Below are 18,599 nucleotides of genomic sequence, written 5' to 3' on the forward strand. Positions count from 1 at the left end.
TCAGAGGTTGGAACCTTAAAGTGAAAAGGATTCTTTACACAGTAATGACAATATTAGATAATGGCACCACTGATACTATTCCATTAAATAATTTCCCTTAACTATAACATATATGGAAGCTACCTTTATGTTCCAAGGGCAGAAACTAGCCAATAAGCAACACAGAAAAAAAAGCTGCTGTGGCCAACATGCCCTCTCTTACGCATGTATGTATTTATGTATATAAATGTATATAATACATACAGAAATATGCACTACACAGAAACACCACCCCATCTTCTTTTCCTGTTTTTACTTTTAGAAAAAAACAAAGGTACATAACCCTTTCTTTCTCTCCTGGGCCCTTAAACAGAAAAGCCTTACGGTACATCTGTGAAGGATTACTGCAGTCAGTGTTGCAGAAGAGAAAACCAAAATACAACAAACACCACCTGTTTACACAGTATCCCCCATGCAGGAGTGTTCACAAAGGCATCCTTATCTGAGAGAGAAATGTGTTCCTGGGCTAGCTCTCCCTCTTCACACAACAGATACGTTTCTTTGAAGTAAACTTGGTCTTGTTCAACAAGAACTGTACTTTAAATCCTGGAAGAAAACTTGAGTTTCACTAATACTCAGGAGGACGGCCGCCTAAACATAAACAAGTAAATAATCCAAGTAGTTTTAAGCTGTATATTGGTTAGAAATGGCAAAACAGGAACACACGTAACATGCTGCAGAAGAACCAAATAGAAGGAAAACCAGAAAGACTTGTGGAAGTTTTTTCTTAGTATGAGATGCTATTAACTGAAAGTAAATAGTATTAACTACAACTTACAATATCAGGAGAATTGGATATTGAGCATTCAAAATGTTAACAGCAGAAATTTTGCAGTAATCATTAAAAAAACTTTCCAGCAGTTGCTTGGTTTTTTTTAGTTCCATAGTTATGCAGAAAAGCAAACACTTAAAGCAGAGCTGCTAGAGTTCTAATAAGAAATGTGAAATACTAATATCTATAATCCCTCATCACCAACATAACAGGTATAAATTAGCTTTCTACTAAAAAAAATACCCACCCAGCAATCTCTCTGGCAAAAAAATATCAGCCATAGCACATGGACTTTTATTTCCTCTTACATGTATTTCATGTCAAAGTAAAAAAAAAAAAGGCAACAGAAAAACAAAACCAAATTTGAACTTGTATGCCTCTATAAGTCTCGAGTGTGCTGACAGAAGAGTTGACCCATGAACACAGGAACTGCGAGAACTCTTGCTTTCTCTGCAACTCAATTTCCCCATACATAATACTGATAACCTACTTAAACACTTCAGTGCTAAACAAGGCCTACATGAGCAAAGCAAACAGAAATTAAGTAGCAACACAGAACAGTAAAAAGAATTGCCAAATATAAAGTTTAACATTTTAAAGTAATTTGTACTGAGTCAGTAACAGCCAATATCATCAGCACGTTAGGAGAACTGTCTTAAAATTATACTGTGATACCTCCATGGGTGGTGACAGATACTAAGATGCCACAGTACCTATTAAATTTGAAGCAAGTATCACAGGGAAAAATACCAGAACTCTTATATTCCCATATTACTGTAATATAGTGTCTCATACCAATCTTATGCCCACATTGCACAATTCGGTCTATTCTCTCTCCAGGCTATTGGGCCTCTGCTTCTCCCTGCATATTGCTCAGGCTTGCTATCCACTCCTCTGTCGGGGAGGACAAGGAGCAAGAGTTGTCCTCATTTTTTCTTTTCTTATGGCATAGCATAATACAATCAATTGGCATGGAAAAAAAGAAGCCAAAAGAAAGAGAAGGCCAGTGACTCCAACTCAACTTTGCTCGCTAATGAAGAGTGCATCTCATACTCATTAGTAATAGATCCTGTTCTTCATCAAGAAATGAGACCCATCTACCCATAATTCATGGCAGTATCTTGCTAGCACTGCTCACAGTATCAAATTGATTACAAACATGCAGTGACATCAATTGACATTAATTCCCAGTACTTTTCAGAAAGGACTGTTGCTTGTTTTGGCAGATGTAAAGCAAAATAGGAAAAACATGCTGGGGAAACGTTCTATTTCTAGCCAAAGAAATAATAGAAATACTGGGGAAAACTAACATTAAAAAGACCAAAACAAAACAAAAAACCACCCCCTAAACAGATTTACCAAACAGATTTTCAACTTTAACAAAAGAAGTTATTTAAATGTTACTATCAGAGATGTTTTTACTGTAGTGAATTGGACCTCACAGTTATAAACAACATTATCTTTTTACAGGAAGAATAATTTAGAATAGTTCTCTAAATTAGGAATATGTCATTTTCTTTTTTAAATCTTTGAAGAGAAGGGATGCTTAGATGAAGGAACTTCATGCTTCAGCATGATTTCCTGCATGACATCCTTGTTTCTAAACTGGGAAGACATCAATTTGATGGATGGACCACCTGGTGGATAAAGAATTGGCTGGATGGCCACACGGAGAGAGTTGCGGTCAACAGCTTAATGTCCAACTGGAGACTGGTAACAAGTGGTGTGCCTCACAGCAGCCTTCCAGTATCTGAAGGAGGCCTACAAGGATGCCAGAGAGGGACTCTTCATCAGGGACTGTAGCGATAGGACAAGGGGTAATGGGTTTAAACTTAAACAGAGGAAGTTCAGGTTAGATACAAGGAAGAAGTTCATTACTGTGAGGGTGGTGGTGAGGCACTGGCACAGGTTGCCCAAAGAAGTGGTAAATGCTCCATCCCTGGCAGTGTTCAAGGCCAGGGTGGACAAAGCCTTGGGCGACATGGTTTAGTGTGAGGTGTCCCTGACCAAGGCAGGGGGGTTGGAATGATCTTCAGGTCTTTTCTAACCCTAACCATTCTATGATTCTATGATGTATTTTACCTAGTATATCACATCAAAATCTGCTTACCTGAGTAGAAAAAGGTTTTTTTCCCCCGCTACTTTTTCAGACCATTTTTGCAAGGACAGTTAGCTCCTACAATAACTGCTGACCTATATCAAACTCAGACAGTTAGGAGAGAGACTGAAACTAGTTTTAATTCATTCACTTCACCTGTTCTCAAAGGCAACAGACAGCTGAGTGCTTGTTGCGCCACAACCAGGCATAGCATGTGCTTACTCAGCCAGAGAGGAGATGATGAATGGATGAAGGGAAGAGAAGGAAAAAGAGGGTAAGACTTCAGGAACTAGTGACAGGTTTCAGAGAATGGAAGAAAAGGTGAGTATATTAGGGAATGTGTTTATTCATGAGTACAGTTATACAAATTGTATTTTACTTCCTTTTGGAATTACTATTGAACAAACGATTTTCTAAAAGCATTCAACAATAGCACTCTTCTTAACCCAAAGCCTCATGTTCTGAACACCAGGAACTCTACAAGCAAAACAGGGTGAACATTCCAGTAAGCATTAATTTACCTAACAGGGAATGCAATTTCTTTTTCAAGTTTTTCTTTTCTATATGCTGAGGTAATCCATGGTATAAAGGCAGATTAAGAAGAGAATGCTGACAGATCAGAATTCTTGTCCAGAGGGAAATCCCCACCTCCTTACCATAGCTACCACTCCAATATCACTCCTTTCCAAGTTTTATTAACTAATAAGGAAAATATTATAGAGCACAGCCACAAATATCCCACTGATAACCTGATAACTAGAATGATCCTTTAAATACACAAATTTAATTGCCTTATGAGCAACGGTTTATTTCAAAGGTCCATCTTAGCTACCAGTCATGAAGATTTTAGTTTCTCCAGTCCAACTGGCAAAATTAGTTTTGTCCAGATAGATCAAAGCACATAAATGTGAAAGAATACATTAATTCTGTCTTTTTGATTACTATCTACCAGAAGTGCACACACACACAAACAAAAAAAGAGACAGGCAGATGGTATGTACACACAATGATACACCTGATACTGCATATAAAGCAACTTCTGCTGCTGCCTTCAAAGTCCAGAATAGACTTGCACCCAATCTTACAGCATACGTACATATACTTCCCTGTACAAGATACTGAATATAGCACAAATTAGGGTAAAGAGCATTAGACTAAAATTCAGACCTGGCTGTTGAAATTTTGGTACACGGGTTCAATCTATGCTTCAAAAGAAACATGAATATCCAGTATAAAAATTCTAATTGCTTCATTCTGGTCAAGTCACCAATAACTCTCTCATCACTCTTCAGCACACACACACTTTGAAGTCATGGCTACTTCCTTTCATTCCTCCAGAGTTTAGGTTCTTTTATTAGCTTTTAAGATGATTATCGGTAATCAATAAAACATTAATGAATAACCACTGTGTATTTAAGCATACAAATAACATACAGAAATCTGTGCACCTGCAGAGATCAGAAAATAAGCAAATTACACCTGTTTTTCTGCTTCTCCTTGTTCATTTCAAGTGCTGGAGGAAAGCAACAGTCCGGACAAGAGACATGCTTGTGGAGTGTGGAAATCACAGAGAAGGAGTTTCTCTCCTCTGGCATGAAATTGTAACAGTATTCTATTAAAAGAGAAAAAGATTGTATTCTGCACTGCAAGAACATGGGAGATAAGGGAATTACTTAAAGTCAGCTTCAACTTCCCTGGATTTAATACTCAGAGTCACTGTACTGTTTTCAGCTAATACTGGACTTCACACATACATGCAGACTGAAATGCACTAATTAGAAACTTAGCAAGACATTAGGGAACTTACAGATACGCGGATGCAAGGCACCTCATTGAAACAAACAAACAAACAACAAAACAAAAGCTGAACATCCTAAGAAGGAAATATTAAAAAAGGCTAACTTTCACCACAAATTTGAAAAACTGCTGTCTCATTTATTCTGCTCTTGATACATTTGTGTTTTTAGGGACTTTAGGGGAGAAAAGTTTATGCCACAGAACTTTATTTGGCAAGTAGGAGTGACAGGGATTTGCGTCTCCAATGAAAGGCATCTTCAGGAAAGGGAAGGTGCGTGGGACCAGTTTAATCTCATTTGCTAAGCACACCATTTCCATACCACAAACACTAGTGCTTGCTGACCAAGCCTTCCTGCTTCACAACTTACAGACTTCACAATGTAAGATGTGCTTCAAATACTGGAACAAATTCTAGGGTTTAGTGATTTGAACATGCCAAGAGTAGCATAGCCATGCTGTGAACACAGAAACCAAACAGAAACAAAGACAATACAAGAAAGAATTCATAACTCAAGATGCAGGCTGGTATAGGAAGTATAAAACAAAGAACTACTGGATCCTTCCACAGAACTGGGACCCTGCAAGAGCAAATTCTGTTCAAAGGCTTGAGGCTCAACCAGTTAGAAGGCTGAAACAACAAACTTAGTTTCATCACCATTAGACACAGTTAATACACTCTGCCTTCTAACTAGCTACTGACATGAATCAATGGGACTTGATGCTGTGAGTGGGCTCTCTGCAGGTACAGCCAGCCACCTAAATAAACTTTCTTACAGGATTAGGGCATAGAGATTTATATGAGAAAACCAAAACAAACCAACCAACAACCAAAAAAACCTAAAGTTGTATTTATTTAGAAACACTGCTCAGTTGTCAACTGTCATAGCTGCATTTTCAGAACACATTTGAGTTAAACTAGCTATATTAAGTTGGTTTTATTGCCTTCCCTGTGCTAATAACATTCAGATAGCAATGGAAGTAAACACTATTAGCCTGCTGAACTACCCTCCACTTGATCAAAACTATTAGCCAAATCACCCTACAATGCTACTTCTTAAGAGGTCTTTCCACTTTACAGATTCTTTATGACACCACAGGAATGTTGTGTAATGACTGTATTACGGAGGTCTTATGCACACCAGACAAAGATATTGTCCTGATAAACCATTTTAAACTTTCATAGTTTGTGTCTTCAAAAGAGTACTTTTCCTCAAAGACCTTTGGTGTGTGGCTGAATTGAATAAAATATGTTATTTCCAATATTTTACAAAAACTAGTTTTTAAGCAGAGAAGTTCATGAATCTACCTATTCTGTGAAAGAATGTCTCCAGACCTTATAAACTTTAACTTTTTTGTTTTTAAACACATGCACTGAAACAAAAGCACATCCCAAATACTATTACAGTAAGCCACCTTTAATGAGATTTTGCTGATCATGTATCAGCAGCACCACCATGTGTTAAGCAACCAAGACATTTATTGCTGAGAGATTACTGGTATAGCAGAATATAATCAACCATTTACAATTTAAGTGATTGATGTAGGCCTGAACAGTAACAATATTTTTACACCATGTTGCTATGCCAAACTTGCATAACCTTTAACCTATCACCATTTCGAGTAATACTAGAATTTTAAAGAGTTCAAAAAACCCCACACAACTAATTATTTTTCCACTGCTAATGAAAGAGATGAGAAATAGCCCTGAGAAGGACTAAATAAGATCTAATGTCAGATGCAGTGAATGGATTCAGTATATCACCACATGCAGCTTTGGAAAGAGGGAGGAAAAAAGGGAAAAGGCTTTGTTCACTAGTATGATGCTAAGATTGGCATACATAAATACTTCAGAAATATTGTAAAGCTAATTGCAATATTGCTTAGTGCTAAAGTTACAGTCGCGTTAGTGTTCTTTACACTTACGTTTATACTATACATAAATACTACTTCAGAAGATGTATCAAAAGTCAAAATTTACAAAATTTCAGATTATTAGGGAAACATTTCTTAACATTACTTACACTAACACGGGTTTTCCCGATATCTTAGGGCTGTTTAAAACTTCTATCATGGCTTGCTTTGTTTCTTCCATTCTTGCAATGTCACTGGAATCCACAACAAATATTACACCGTAGGACTCAGCATAGTAATTTCTCCAGATATTTCGAATTCGTTTTCCACCTCCTAAATCGAAGATGGTGACTTCAAAGCGTCCCTGTTTAAGGTCAATCTTGGAAAACCCAACAGTTGGAGCCACGTCTTCAGGAGACTCTGTCAGATTTCAAAGAAGAAAGGCTTTAGTAAAAAGTGTCCTTAGTTATTTAAAGAGAATTTTACATCGATTTGTGTAGCAAAATTCGTATTTTAAAAACATGGGGCAAACCCTCCCTGTTAAGTGACACCATATTGCTAACCACATATTTTTTATCTTAAGATTTTCCCTCTCCTTAGGTAACTTCAAATTAGCACACTAGTCTATCAACCAGTTACTTTACATTAATTTAGATAAAGGCACTGGTAAGGGGGAGGGGAGTGGGACAAAAAAACTTGCAACTTTTGATATTTAACACCGGAGTTAAATTGTAGTGGTGTCTAGTGCGCTGCAGTTTTGACATCCCCCCTCTCCGCCAATGCTCCCATCTGAACAGTTATATAGTATTTGCACAGTATTAATCCAAGTTTGAGAAGAAAACCAACCAAAACAGTTAATGCATCATGAGCTGGGAAGCCTTGTGCTCTGCCAAATTTATTCTTTATCCCTCATGGCTGCCAAAACAGCTTCAAAAGTTCAAACCAAGGGCTGAGACAAAATGACTGAAACTGCGTTTTTCTGAGATGTTAACTACAGGTTTCCCTTTATTCAAGATCAGGTTTTGGCCTTTGTTTATTTTATATTTTTTGGGTAGTTTTGTTTTTTTGGGTTGTTTGTCTTTTTTTTAGTTTGTCATGCAAAATGCTTTATATTTCATACTTTCGCTTGTTATCTCCCTTTTCAGAGGGCAAAGAAACCCTGTATTTGCCTGACACCACTAAGCTGTCTACTGTAGGGGTGAGTTACTTGGATCTCTAACTGTTTTACGTGCTTGGTAGCACAAGGCGAGAGAAACAGATGTAAAATACAGCTTTTTGAGAGGAAGAAATGAGGGCATGGTCAAAAGCACTGAGCTCTGAAGAGCAGTGCAAAAGCTAAATCACCATTAGCCTTCTTGCTACCATGTTTCTCTTCTGAGACAATCCTTCACACGTAGCTGTGATGAGCATTTAGAACAGACCCCTTGGCCAGAACAGTGGAAGCCAACACACCATCAAGAGAAGAGTCTGGGACCCCCATTTATGAAAAACTACATCTTCGAAACTCAGCAGACTTAATTCTGAAGATTGTTTTGCACTGTGAGCAGTAAGTATGTGCTCTTCTTAAAGAGAACAAGGTGAACATGAGGGTTGGTTAAGGGTGAAAGTTATTGATGGTGCTGAATATAAAGGGATATTGTTGAAACATCAGCTCCCATTGTATGGTGAGGTCTCCAATGATGAACAATCTTCAATGCAAAAACAGGGTCTGCCATATAAGCTGCAGATCCATTCTGGCAAATACGACTTTGGTAACCATGCTGATTTGCCTAGGTTTAAGAGACCTAAGAACTGAAACCTATTTCAGTCCTAAAACCCAGCAGACATAACTGCAGTCTCCTCCTATAGTCTATGACTGGTACACAGCCAAAAATACTGGTTTTATCAACCCTGAAGACTACCTGAAGGTTCTGATGTCTGCAAGCCCTGTTAAAAGGGGAAAAATTGCTTTTTAAGGCAAGCACTATTCAAGCCCTGGGAGACACTGGGAGACAGCCACAGAAGTCACAACTATATTTTCCTGAAGTCTCCCTTTAGGAATACCCATCTTGTCCCATTTTTTTTTTCCCAGAGAATAAAAGGATCTTTAGAAATAACTGCAACATTTAGCTGATAAAGACATTGAAGTTGATTTTGAAAAAGAATGGAAAGCTAACTAACATAGCACTCATGTTTTCAGGGCAAAGATTCAGGAACACAAATGAGAGAATATTCATAACTTTATTCACACTTCGGCAAGTCCATGAACTTATGCAACAAGCGTAAACAGAAAGTCGAGGTGGAGTCTCCAAGTCTGCCAAAACACTACTAAGTACACTCGTGATATTACACAAGTTGAAAGTTATTTAGAAAGACAACCCCACAAAGAAAAAAAAAAAATCAAAAAACAGCAACAAAACAAACACAGAAAAGTTTTAATAAGCACAAGCTTTATCTGGAATTATACCCTGCTTGCATGTGTCACTGGATGGTACAAAGTACCCTCCAAAATCAAGTAGTCTCTCACTGAAGTAAGTGCCTAGAAAATTGCTATTGTCTTTCTGGTTAAAATAATGATATAAAATACATATCACTAGAATCATCTGTTATATTATAAAATACACATGTATTTTCCTTCTTTTGAACCTTTTCCTCATTATATATACTTACAACACTAATTTTTATATAAAGTTTACTGATACATGTGTGTTACTGGATGGTGACCTCAAAGCAACTTCAGCACATACACACACCATTGGTTTCTCAAGTGTATACTAAGATGTGAAACGCATCATTAACTAGAATATTTTGTATCATTGCATTAATTCAAAGTAATTATTAATTAGAATGTGGCCTACAGCCTTCAGAGGTTTTGTCCTGTACTTTCTTTCACTTAAAGCAACTGATGGTAATAGACAGCTTGCTTGTAGTTACAATGTTCCTTCAGCTATTTATTGAACTACTGAAAAAACCTTCAGTCCAAAAATAAGGTATGATGCTCATGCAATTTAAACAAAAACACAGAGCAGGTTTTCCTGCAATTTAGCAGTTTGCACACTTAACAATGCAGTTGACAACTCAAGGCACATAAGCACCAAAGTTCTCTGAACATTTGTTCTTAATGTTTACAAGGTAATTAAACACCTCTATGGACTAATTTTTTTCTGTCTCAGTGGACTAAGGGCTCTAATGCTGCATGTCACAATGTCTTAAGAGGCAGTTCTCTTGATACTATCTACCTTGCCTTACACCATACTATTACCTTTGAAAAAGAGGTCGCAGAATGGTAGCAACTTGGTTGAACTACCACTGAACTGGTCTGCCTTAGCTCAACATGGTGTGGAGCGCAATGGCCAATGAGCAGATGCGGAGCTTGCTCTGCTAGTTCTCCTGATCATAAAGCACATGACTAGGAGCACCTACTTTTTAAGTCACCCTAGTATGATTTATTATACACCAAAATTCAGGATCTTTATGTTTCAAAGGTAAGATCCCTTCATTCTTTTTATCATCTGCAGGTCTTCACACGATGGGGCCTGTGACTTGTTCACTTTGGCAACCACACATGTACCACTTTTGGCGGTACGATCACCAAATTTTCTTACAACACTAAGGGAGATAGAGATGAATAAAGAGATAAAGCACCATTTTATTATTTAAATGGTGGACAATTAGTAATTATACTCTCACTTTCAATGCTCCATTTAGATGATAAACGAATTGCTTACCTCCTTGAATTCCTCGGACTGTAGCAGTTTTACCAGCATTATCAAGACCCACCATTATTAGTGTCACCTTCCTCCATAAGGAGAAAAAAAAAAAAAAGAAAACAAGATATTTCAAAACTTTTTTCTCTACACGGACATCATATATTAATTTTTAATACACACATAGAAAAATCAGCACAAAGTAGTAGAAAGAATAGGTATCAAAATACAAAGTAGCAGGCATTGTTACAGTCGTGTATCTGCTGTTCAATATGTCATAGAATCACAGAATAATTTGGGTTGGAAAGGAGCTTAAAGCTCATACAAGTTCCAACCCCCTGCCATGGACAGGGACACCTTCCACTAGAGCAGGTTGCTCCAAGCCCCGTCCAACCTGGCCTTGGACGCTTTCAGGGATGGAGCAGCCACAACTTCTCTGGGTACCCTGTGCCAGCACCTCAGCACTCTCACAGGGAAGAATTTCTTCCTGATATCTAATCTAAATCTCCCCTCTGTTCAGCCATCTGATTAGATGGAAGAGCAGACAAAGGTACGAAATGGTAAGTCCAATACTGTACTGTGAGTTTCACATGAGACAATAATTTTGCATTCAACTTCTATCTGCCTGTTGAAATTTAATTTCACAGTACTGTAAATTTTATCCTTTCTCTGTGTGTGTGTGTGAGGTGGTCATGGTCTCTTTAACAATGTCTGTAGTTTAATTTCCATTCCCCTGTATTTTTGCCATCTCTCTGCCTCAAAGTTGTGACTATATTAGGAATTTATTTCTGTCTCAACCGGTGCATCTGAACAACACTATGCAGTATACAAAACTTGTGCAGACAACATCAGATGTTTTAAGTAAGTCGCACTGATACTCATTGTGCCTTTGTTTCAAGCAAGAGCAATCTAGACTGCAAATGTGTAAACCAGTGGTGTTAAGTGCAATATATAAGCAAACTGGTATACAGGTTAGAATTTATATTAGGATAGGATTTTAAACAAAGCAAGAGGAAAAACATATCTACATTTATACCTCAATTGTTCCCCTTATTCACAAAGACTTAAGAGCAGTCAAAGGAATTCACTTATTTTTATGTTCCTTTAAACGAAAGAATACTAAAACCATTGTTATTTCCGGACTTAAAACTGTAACAGCATCATATATGAAGTATAATTTATGATAGTTCTTTCAGAAGAGCCAAAAACCTCTGAGGAAAAAACCTAAAAATTAACAGTAGGATCTTAGAAAATTATACTTTAGCAGTAAGCTAAAATCCGAATGGCCATGGACATTTATAAACTCACAATGTCTATATTACATTGGTGATGTCAGAAAGTTATTCAATCCAACATAGTTCTTTGAACCTTCTGTAAAACCTAAATAACGTAGCATTGAAGAAAACAGCAAATCCTCCTACATGACTAGGAAGTCTCAATAAGTGTGGTGCAGCTTCTATTTCCCTTTCCCATAGTTCGCGAATAGTTTGAAACAAACTATGTACTATCTGTGCATATCTGCTAATTGGAGAGAAAAGGATGCAGGATGTCAAAGTAAAAGTAACAGAAACAAACGAGAACAGCAGAATTCCATAAGCAAGAATGGATCACCAGGCTATCCACAAAATGCAGTACTAAGACACTTAGTAAGAAAACTAGTACTACACTGGGGCTACAGTCTACTCTTGGCAACAAAGTATTTTAACACATTACACTTCAGAATCTCCAAATGCAGAAAACAAATCAGTAAGACAAAAACCAAATAAACTTCGCATAAATATTCTAGCATCATCCATAATGCTCAACTTGAAACAGTATGTGAAGGAGAGTATTTTGTGCTTTATATTTTCCTGATGTCAGCAATAAAGTACCTGATGATTAACATTTTTAAGTTTAGAAGATGTATTGATTCTCTCTTGGAGAAAAAAAAGAATGGATTTTGTCACAGAATTAAAAAGTCCAAAACAATATTATATTGCAAATAAAGTCAAACATAGGTGAAATACAGTTTGGGAAGGTCATCACAAAAACGTAAAATACTTTCACATGTTTACCTTACAGGTTCCTGCCACCGTTTTAACCAGCTGCAGCAATTGGCCATTAGACTGAACATCCCTCTTCATTAGCCATCCATAGACAGGAAAGCTACAGAAACAATGTGGACAGGCCAGAATAACCCAAGAGAGGCTGCAGAGGTCCAGATGTTATCTTGTCACTGCTAGCAAAAAAAAGAAATGCATAGTTAGCCCTTATGTTTAACCAAGGCAAGCCATTTTCCTAGCAGCAGCCTGTCTATTCACAGTGGGTCACATTCAGTCAGTCTCATGGTAGTCTCACGCTTCATCTGCCTCCATTTTACATATCTGGGCAGTGACACAGTACTCATACAAAATAATAATGCAAGACGATTGCTCAGAAGGAAGCCTGCAAGTTAGAGCAGTAAGACACTGATATTTCAGTGCTTGCCTCATGAACACATCCCACAGCTCTGCTAGTTGCCAAAAAATAAGGACTAATTTCAAGCATGAGTAAGGCTTGAGAGAACATTATGGGATAAGACATTAAGAGCAAACAAACAATGTCCTACCTATTAAGTATAGTCATTTAACTGTTACTTTCTTTTACACAAAAAGATCCCACAACAAGGAAACTGGGTTCTCTAGTGAGTACTTTGAGGAACTGGCAACTTAATATCTAGTAATTGTCACTAAATTAAATAGAAGTACCAAGCACTTCCATCATTTTGCAATCCCACTTCCCACATTTCAAGCAAGATAAAGAAACAGAGAATATTCATCTTTCTGGTGTTGCTCTGTGGAACAAACAAGAGAGAATAACTGTGTGATTACTTGCATGATTATTTCTTTGTATGCACACTTAACCTATGAAACAATAAGGCTTACACAAACCATGCAGTCAAGTGCACAACAGTGCAAAAGCTTTAAAGCTCCCTTAACTATTCAGCTACAATAACCCTACTGCGAACAGCAGCAGTTGTCCAGGTAAAGGCCTTTCACCAGCAAGCTTTGGGCAATTTTACTTCAGGAGTTCAAATCCACAACCTCCCTGGTGGATGATGTACCAAGTCTGGCTGTTATTTTCTTCACAACAGCCAGTATGGTGCTTCTCTTTGCACTTTTGGCTAAACCGATAACACATGAATATTTTGGCTATTACTGGACAGTGCTTGCACAGCACCAAAGCTTTCTCTCTTTCCCACTCTGCCCTGCTCCCCTCTCCCCAAGTCAGAAGGCTGGTATGGGCAATAGGTTGGGAGGGGATGCAGCCAGGACAGCCATCCCCAACTGACAGAGGGACATTCCATACCGTGTGATGTAGCACACAGCAAAAATTAGCTCAGGGAAAAGAGGAGAAAGGGGGAATGTTCCTGGTTATTGTGTTTGTTTTCCCAAAGAGCCATTAAGTGTGCTGAGGCCCTGCTTTCTGGGAAGTGGCTGAACATCTGCCCAGCGTTCTGCTTAAGCATGCAGCTTCTGCGTTCCCCATTAAACTGCCATTATCTCTACCCATGAGTCTTCTCGTCTTCCTTCTATCTTCTCCCCATCTTGTGGGAGAGGGGAGTGAGCAAGTCACTGGGTGCATGCTGTTGGGCAGGGCCAACCCACTAGCGTCCTTCTTGGTGCCAACGTGGGGCTAAAGATGATGACAGCTTTGATCTGAGTACGTTACAGTTACGTTAATTGGCAGGCTCCTGTGATGGTCACTAAGCTTGCTTACTTTACTTCATGTTAGAGTCCAGTGCTTGTTCATAGCTGGAAAAAGCTGTTTAGGTCACTCCTCCCTTGGGATAAGGGCAAAGCTATTTGTGGGATTATGTTTGCTCGAGCGCACCTTGTGGGTAACATGGAAGGATGGGGAAATCCAGTGTGTAACTCCAGGAGATTTAAACTCAGGGAGAAATAACTCATTATTTGAGTTGTATGTTACAGGAACAGTACAGCAGGAACCACTCAGACCAAAGGAGGATGAGCCTTGTAAAGAACCACGTGAGCGTGGTGATGACTCAACTCAAGTGGGTCTTGGCACCTAACAGTCCTACATGCCACCTCCCCTGCCCTGAGTGCCCACCTCCAGAGATGGAGCCCAAGTCGTCAACTGTTCCTATTTGGGGAAGTGTGTGGGGGGTATGGAATAGAGAAATAATATCCAAACATATGGCATGGGACAAGGGATGGTGGATAATGACACAGAGATCTCCAAAGAGAGGAGAATGCTTGCAGAAGGAATGTGCTCTATCACCTCAGCTCGTAGGCTTATATCATCTTAGATTCCATTTTGATCAGCAGCTTAAGTTAAAACAACTGGATTCATATTAGAGCAGCTGAGATGTAGACAGATGTTCCCTACTGCTAACTTGTTTTCATGAACAGATTAACTGAGAGTGCTGACACTTTGAATTACCACAGCAACTTACCGAAAGTTTGTTTCTTTTTTGTTCTTAAAGAAATTCCTTTCATTTTCAATTATAACTAACTTCAAACTAAGATTACAATAACTTTCTACAAGTTGTCATCTCCCCAGTCTAGACCAATAGAAGTGGAAAAAAATTGAGGAACTATCCCTAACAAACTATGATGGTCTAGGTAATTTATACAGGTAGGAACTAAGAACTCCTCCTGATCTCATGAAGCTGCGGTATTCAAGGATGCCTTTGTGTGGATCTGTCATCTTTCAATGTCTGAAACAGGTCAGATTTCTTCCTTTCTTCCCAAGCAGAGACAACAGATACTCTTTAAATATTTATATTGCTATAGAAGAGCACCTGAGAATAGGTCTCCACAGGATAGCTTAATGTAAGAGCAACAGAGTTCCTAAAAAGGAGAGCAAGATGATTACAACTATTACAAGTATTAAAATCAGTCTCTGAAGAATCAAAAAAACCCCAAAACCCACATGCAGTGTATGGTGCCTCAACCCACAACCAGTACCAACAAAGCTAACTTTGAGAACAGCTACACAAGCTAGCTCTGCTGAAAAGCAAAATGTAACAGCTCAATGAACAATGCACTGACAAAAACATAACACTTTCAGTGCCTGAGCATCATCACAGAACAATATTATACAGATTTTCTGTCTTTGCAAATTGTGACAAAATTGCTCTAAAGCACATACATGGCCCATACCATTCAAATGGGATTCATGACATGAAGAAAACTTTAATAAAGACTAAAGAGCAGAGGATGACTATGTCAAAGCAGAGGAATCTTGTTTACAAACAAAACCCTAAAGGGGGGTGGGTGGGAGGTGACGAGTAAGATAAAAAATTTCCAAAACACGCCACTGTAGGAGGAAAGAGCATTCAACACAGCTGAGAAAATTATGGTAGGGAGGCAAATCACATTGTGTTATGCTATTTTGGAGAGACTTGACCTTTGAAATACGTATGGAACACACTACATGTATTTTATATGTTGCATTAACAACATTCAGAAGTTGTTTCAGATATAATATCAGTCAGCTTAAATTCTATATGTTTGTTGAGGTGAAGCAAAACCAACATGTCCACAAGCTCAGAAAGATAGAAAACTCTAGTTAAGCCAGTATACCATTTAGTTAGCAGGTCAGCACAAGCGTCAAGGACTAAGAATGTCAAAGATCCCATTTTTAGGTAAGAGAACAGAAGAAGCTACTACAGAGACTGAGAAAAAGGTGACAGATAACTGCAGTAACTTAACACTCTAGATTAAGATCGACATCTTACATATACTTAGCAACACGTATGTTATGTGATCTAAAATACTGGGTACCAAGTCTAACATCCGAAGACATCTGATGAATAAGTTTATCTACTTCCGTATCAAAGTAGAAAACAAGCACCTTTTAGACATTTCACTGCCAGAGTTCACATTAGATATTCTGCCTCTGGTAGTCTTTTACAGTAGAGATTTTTTTCAGTCACATCAAGCTTTCACTTTCCATAAAGCATAATTAAACAAACCATTGGAGGCTAACCTTCCTCATGAAGTTTAATTATTTAACTTTCTACTATGATGTTCCTTGCCTGACTTGTTTGAATTCTAATCATAAGAACGCAGTATTTTAGTCGTATTGCATTGTATTTTGAACAGCAAATCGAGTCATTGAGCAGCAAAGGCGGCACATTCAGCAAAAATCTTAACACCATTCTCTCTGCCAAAATTGCAGTGTAGTTAACAGGTGCATAAAGTGTAAATGAAAGACTGAAGCACGCAAGTGTTTGTGAGAAGTAGCTCTAGGACCATCAGTTCTTGTGTAAAGAAAAGTTACTGCGAGACTAGCAGCTCAAGTGAGTTTCTGCGCTTGAACCAGCCACGTTCCTCCCCTTCCTCTGTTTCCAAAAAAGCACAGCAGCCCTAAAATCCAGTCTTTGGTTCAGGCATGTTTCCTGTGCTCGTCTCCTTCGCTATGGGAGCATGATTTTTGTTCTATAAAATCCGTATTTCAGACAAAAACTGCTCTCTGTTGCTGAAAGCCTACCACGCAGGCTGCCAGCCACCCACAGCCCGAGGCTGCCACCGCGGACACACACCAATGTGTTTTATACAGCGAGACCGGAGCGCCCAGCGCCGGCTTAGCCCGGACCCTCCCCGGAGGCGCAGCCACCTGAAGGCAGAACCCCACCGACCCCGAACTGCCGGCCCGGCTCCCGCCGTACCCCCGCCCGCACCACACGGCACGTCTAGCAAAGCAGGCCGCGGCGGGGCCGCACAACCAGCCGCCTCACACCGGCAACCGCGGCGGCCGTCAGCCTCCCGGGCTACCCGCGCTGTGGCACATACCGGTCGCTCAGCCGAGGCGATGAGGCCGCGCAGCCCCACCGTGAACGGCTCCGCGCAGCTCGGCCCCGGCGCGGCGGCGGCCAGCGGGACCGGCGTTGCCCAGGGCGACGGGAGCGCGCGGCCGAACGCGGGGCGGGGGCCGCAACGCGCCGGGACCGACGCGGCAGCTCCGGGGTCACGTGCCCGGTTCCCCCGCCGCCCCGCCTCTGCTCACGCGAAGCCGTTCATTGGTCGGAACCGAGATCTCCGAGGCAGTGGGGACGCGTAACCAGGCCGGTAACCCCTGGTTACCGCTAACGGGACACGGGGAGGGACAAACTTGTCGACAGCAGCGGAGCGCGAAGGCACGCAACGCCGAGTGCTCGGGCGGAGAGGAGAGAAAGGGCAGGCCCGCCGTTAACCAATCGGATCGGGCGGCTGCCTCCGTGCCCGCGGAGGATCAGCCAATCAGCTGTAAGGGGGCGAGGGCATGGCGCTCCCCCCGGTACCCGCCGGCGCGGAGATCCTCCCTCGCGGTGGCTGTGCGCGGCGCGCCGGGAGCCGCTCCCGGGGAGGATGCCCGCGGAACCCCGCGGCCCCGGCCGCCCCCTAGAGCCGCCCCGCAGTGCCGCCCGGGTGCGGGTGAGGCGCGGACCGCCCGCGCCCCCGCGGCGCTGCCCCCGGCGCCTTGCTGACGCTCCCGCCGGGCAACGCCGCCCGGACACGGCCCAGCCTCCCCCCCCGCCCCGCTGCCCCTCCCTCCCGCCCCCAGAGCCTCGTCTGCCCGTCGCGGAGAGGAGCCGCCGCGCAGTCCCGGCGCCGCGCCCGGTCCCGGCCGCCCCCCGGTAGCGATGAGGCCGCGGGGCAGGCGGTGCCTCCCGCTGCTGGCGGGCCTGGCGGTGGCCATCGCCCTCGCGGAGGCCGCGACCTGTGAGTGAGGCATGGCGGGGGGGAAGGCGAGCAGGGCCGGGAGCCACGGGGCCGAGGCGGGGGCTGGCTCCGGTCCCTGTGGCCGTGGGACGGGGTGCCGCAGGCGGTCGCCCCGCCGCCGGGGCGAGGGGCGGCCCTCCTTCCCCGGGTAGGTGCCACTGGGCCACCGCGTTGGTGGAGCGCCTTGATCCCGTCGGGTTTGGCTGCTCGCTGAAAGCCAGCGGTCACTGATGGGGCAGCCGAGCTGTAGGTTGGGGCTGGTCTGAAGCTGTTTGTGGCCGAAGTGCAGGTCTGCAGCTTAGGGGAAAGTGTGCCTTCAGATAGCGCCTGAGTCGCCTAGGAGATAAAAACCCGGTAGATCATGGTCTCAGGAGAGTGCACTATTGTGGAGTACAGGCAAGCGGCCCTGACTCTTGGTAAGTTCAGACCTATCAGTCTAGGTAAGAGCTACTTGCTCTCACATACAGATAAAAAATAGAATCAAAGCTTATGTCTTTGACACGAAAATCTTTGAGCTTAGTAATGAAAGAAGACCTTATCTGGAACAAGAAGAGCTGCAGCTCAAAGTAAGCCTGTTTCTGATGCGTTTTACTAATGATTAAACAGGCAGAAGAAAAACCTGATGTTTACTGTTCAGACTTCTGTTTGAATGCCAGGGATTCTGGCTG

General features: G+C 41.4%; 2 protein-coding genes across 10 annotated transcripts in view; one reads left to right on the top strand and one right to left on the bottom strand.

Annotated features, from left to right (window-relative positions):
* Nucleotides 1–17,364, bottom strand: part of ARL13B (ADP ribosylation factor like GTPase 13B) — a 43,384-nt gene extending 26,020 nt beyond the window's left edge. For 4 of the 7 annotated variants that reach the window (XM_030471479.2, XM_030471476.2, XM_030471478.2 and 1 more), the window contains exons 1-4: nucleotides 17,023–17,165; nucleotides 12,298–12,461; nucleotides 10,265–10,331; nucleotides 6,728–6,977 (exon numbers count right to left, since the gene is read on the bottom strand). In XM_030471479.2, the coding sequence (XP_030327339.1) occupies nucleotides 6,728–6,977; nucleotides 10,265–10,331; nucleotides 12,298–12,366 (386 nt within the window). In that variant the 5' untranslated portion in view covers nucleotides 12,367–12,461; nucleotides 17,023–17,165. Of the gene's footprint in view, nucleotides 1–6,727; nucleotides 6,978–10,264; nucleotides 10,336–12,297; nucleotides 12,462–17,022 lie in introns of all 7 variants that reach the window. The other 3 variants (XM_030471482.1, XM_030471477.1, XM_030471480.2) reach the window with 3 other exon arrangements.
* Nucleotides 17,365–17,776: 412 nt separating this feature from the next.
* Nucleotides 17,777–18,599, top strand: part of PROS1 (protein S) — a 33,170-nt gene continuing 32,347 nt past the window's right edge. For 2 of the 3 annotated variants that reach the window (XR_003989360.1, XM_030471486.1), the window contains exon 1: nucleotides 17,777–17,931. Coding sequence is in view for 2 of the 3 variants with exons in the window: in XM_030471486.1 (XP_030327346.1) it covers nucleotides 17,853–17,931 (79 nt within the window). In the remaining variant the exon portion in view is untranslated. Of the gene's footprint in view, nucleotides 17,932–17,974; nucleotides 18,348–18,599 lie in introns of those variants that run through there. The other variant, XM_030471487.1, reaches the window with a different exon arrangement.

The sequence above is a fragment of the Strigops habroptila genome, chromosome 2 (assembly GCF_004027225.2).
Source record: "Strigops habroptila isolate Jane chromosome 2, bStrHab1.2.pri, whole genome shotgun sequence".
In the NCBI taxonomy this organism is placed as follows: domain Eukaryota; kingdom Metazoa; phylum Chordata; class Aves; order Psittaciformes; family Psittacidae; genus Strigops; species Strigops habroptila.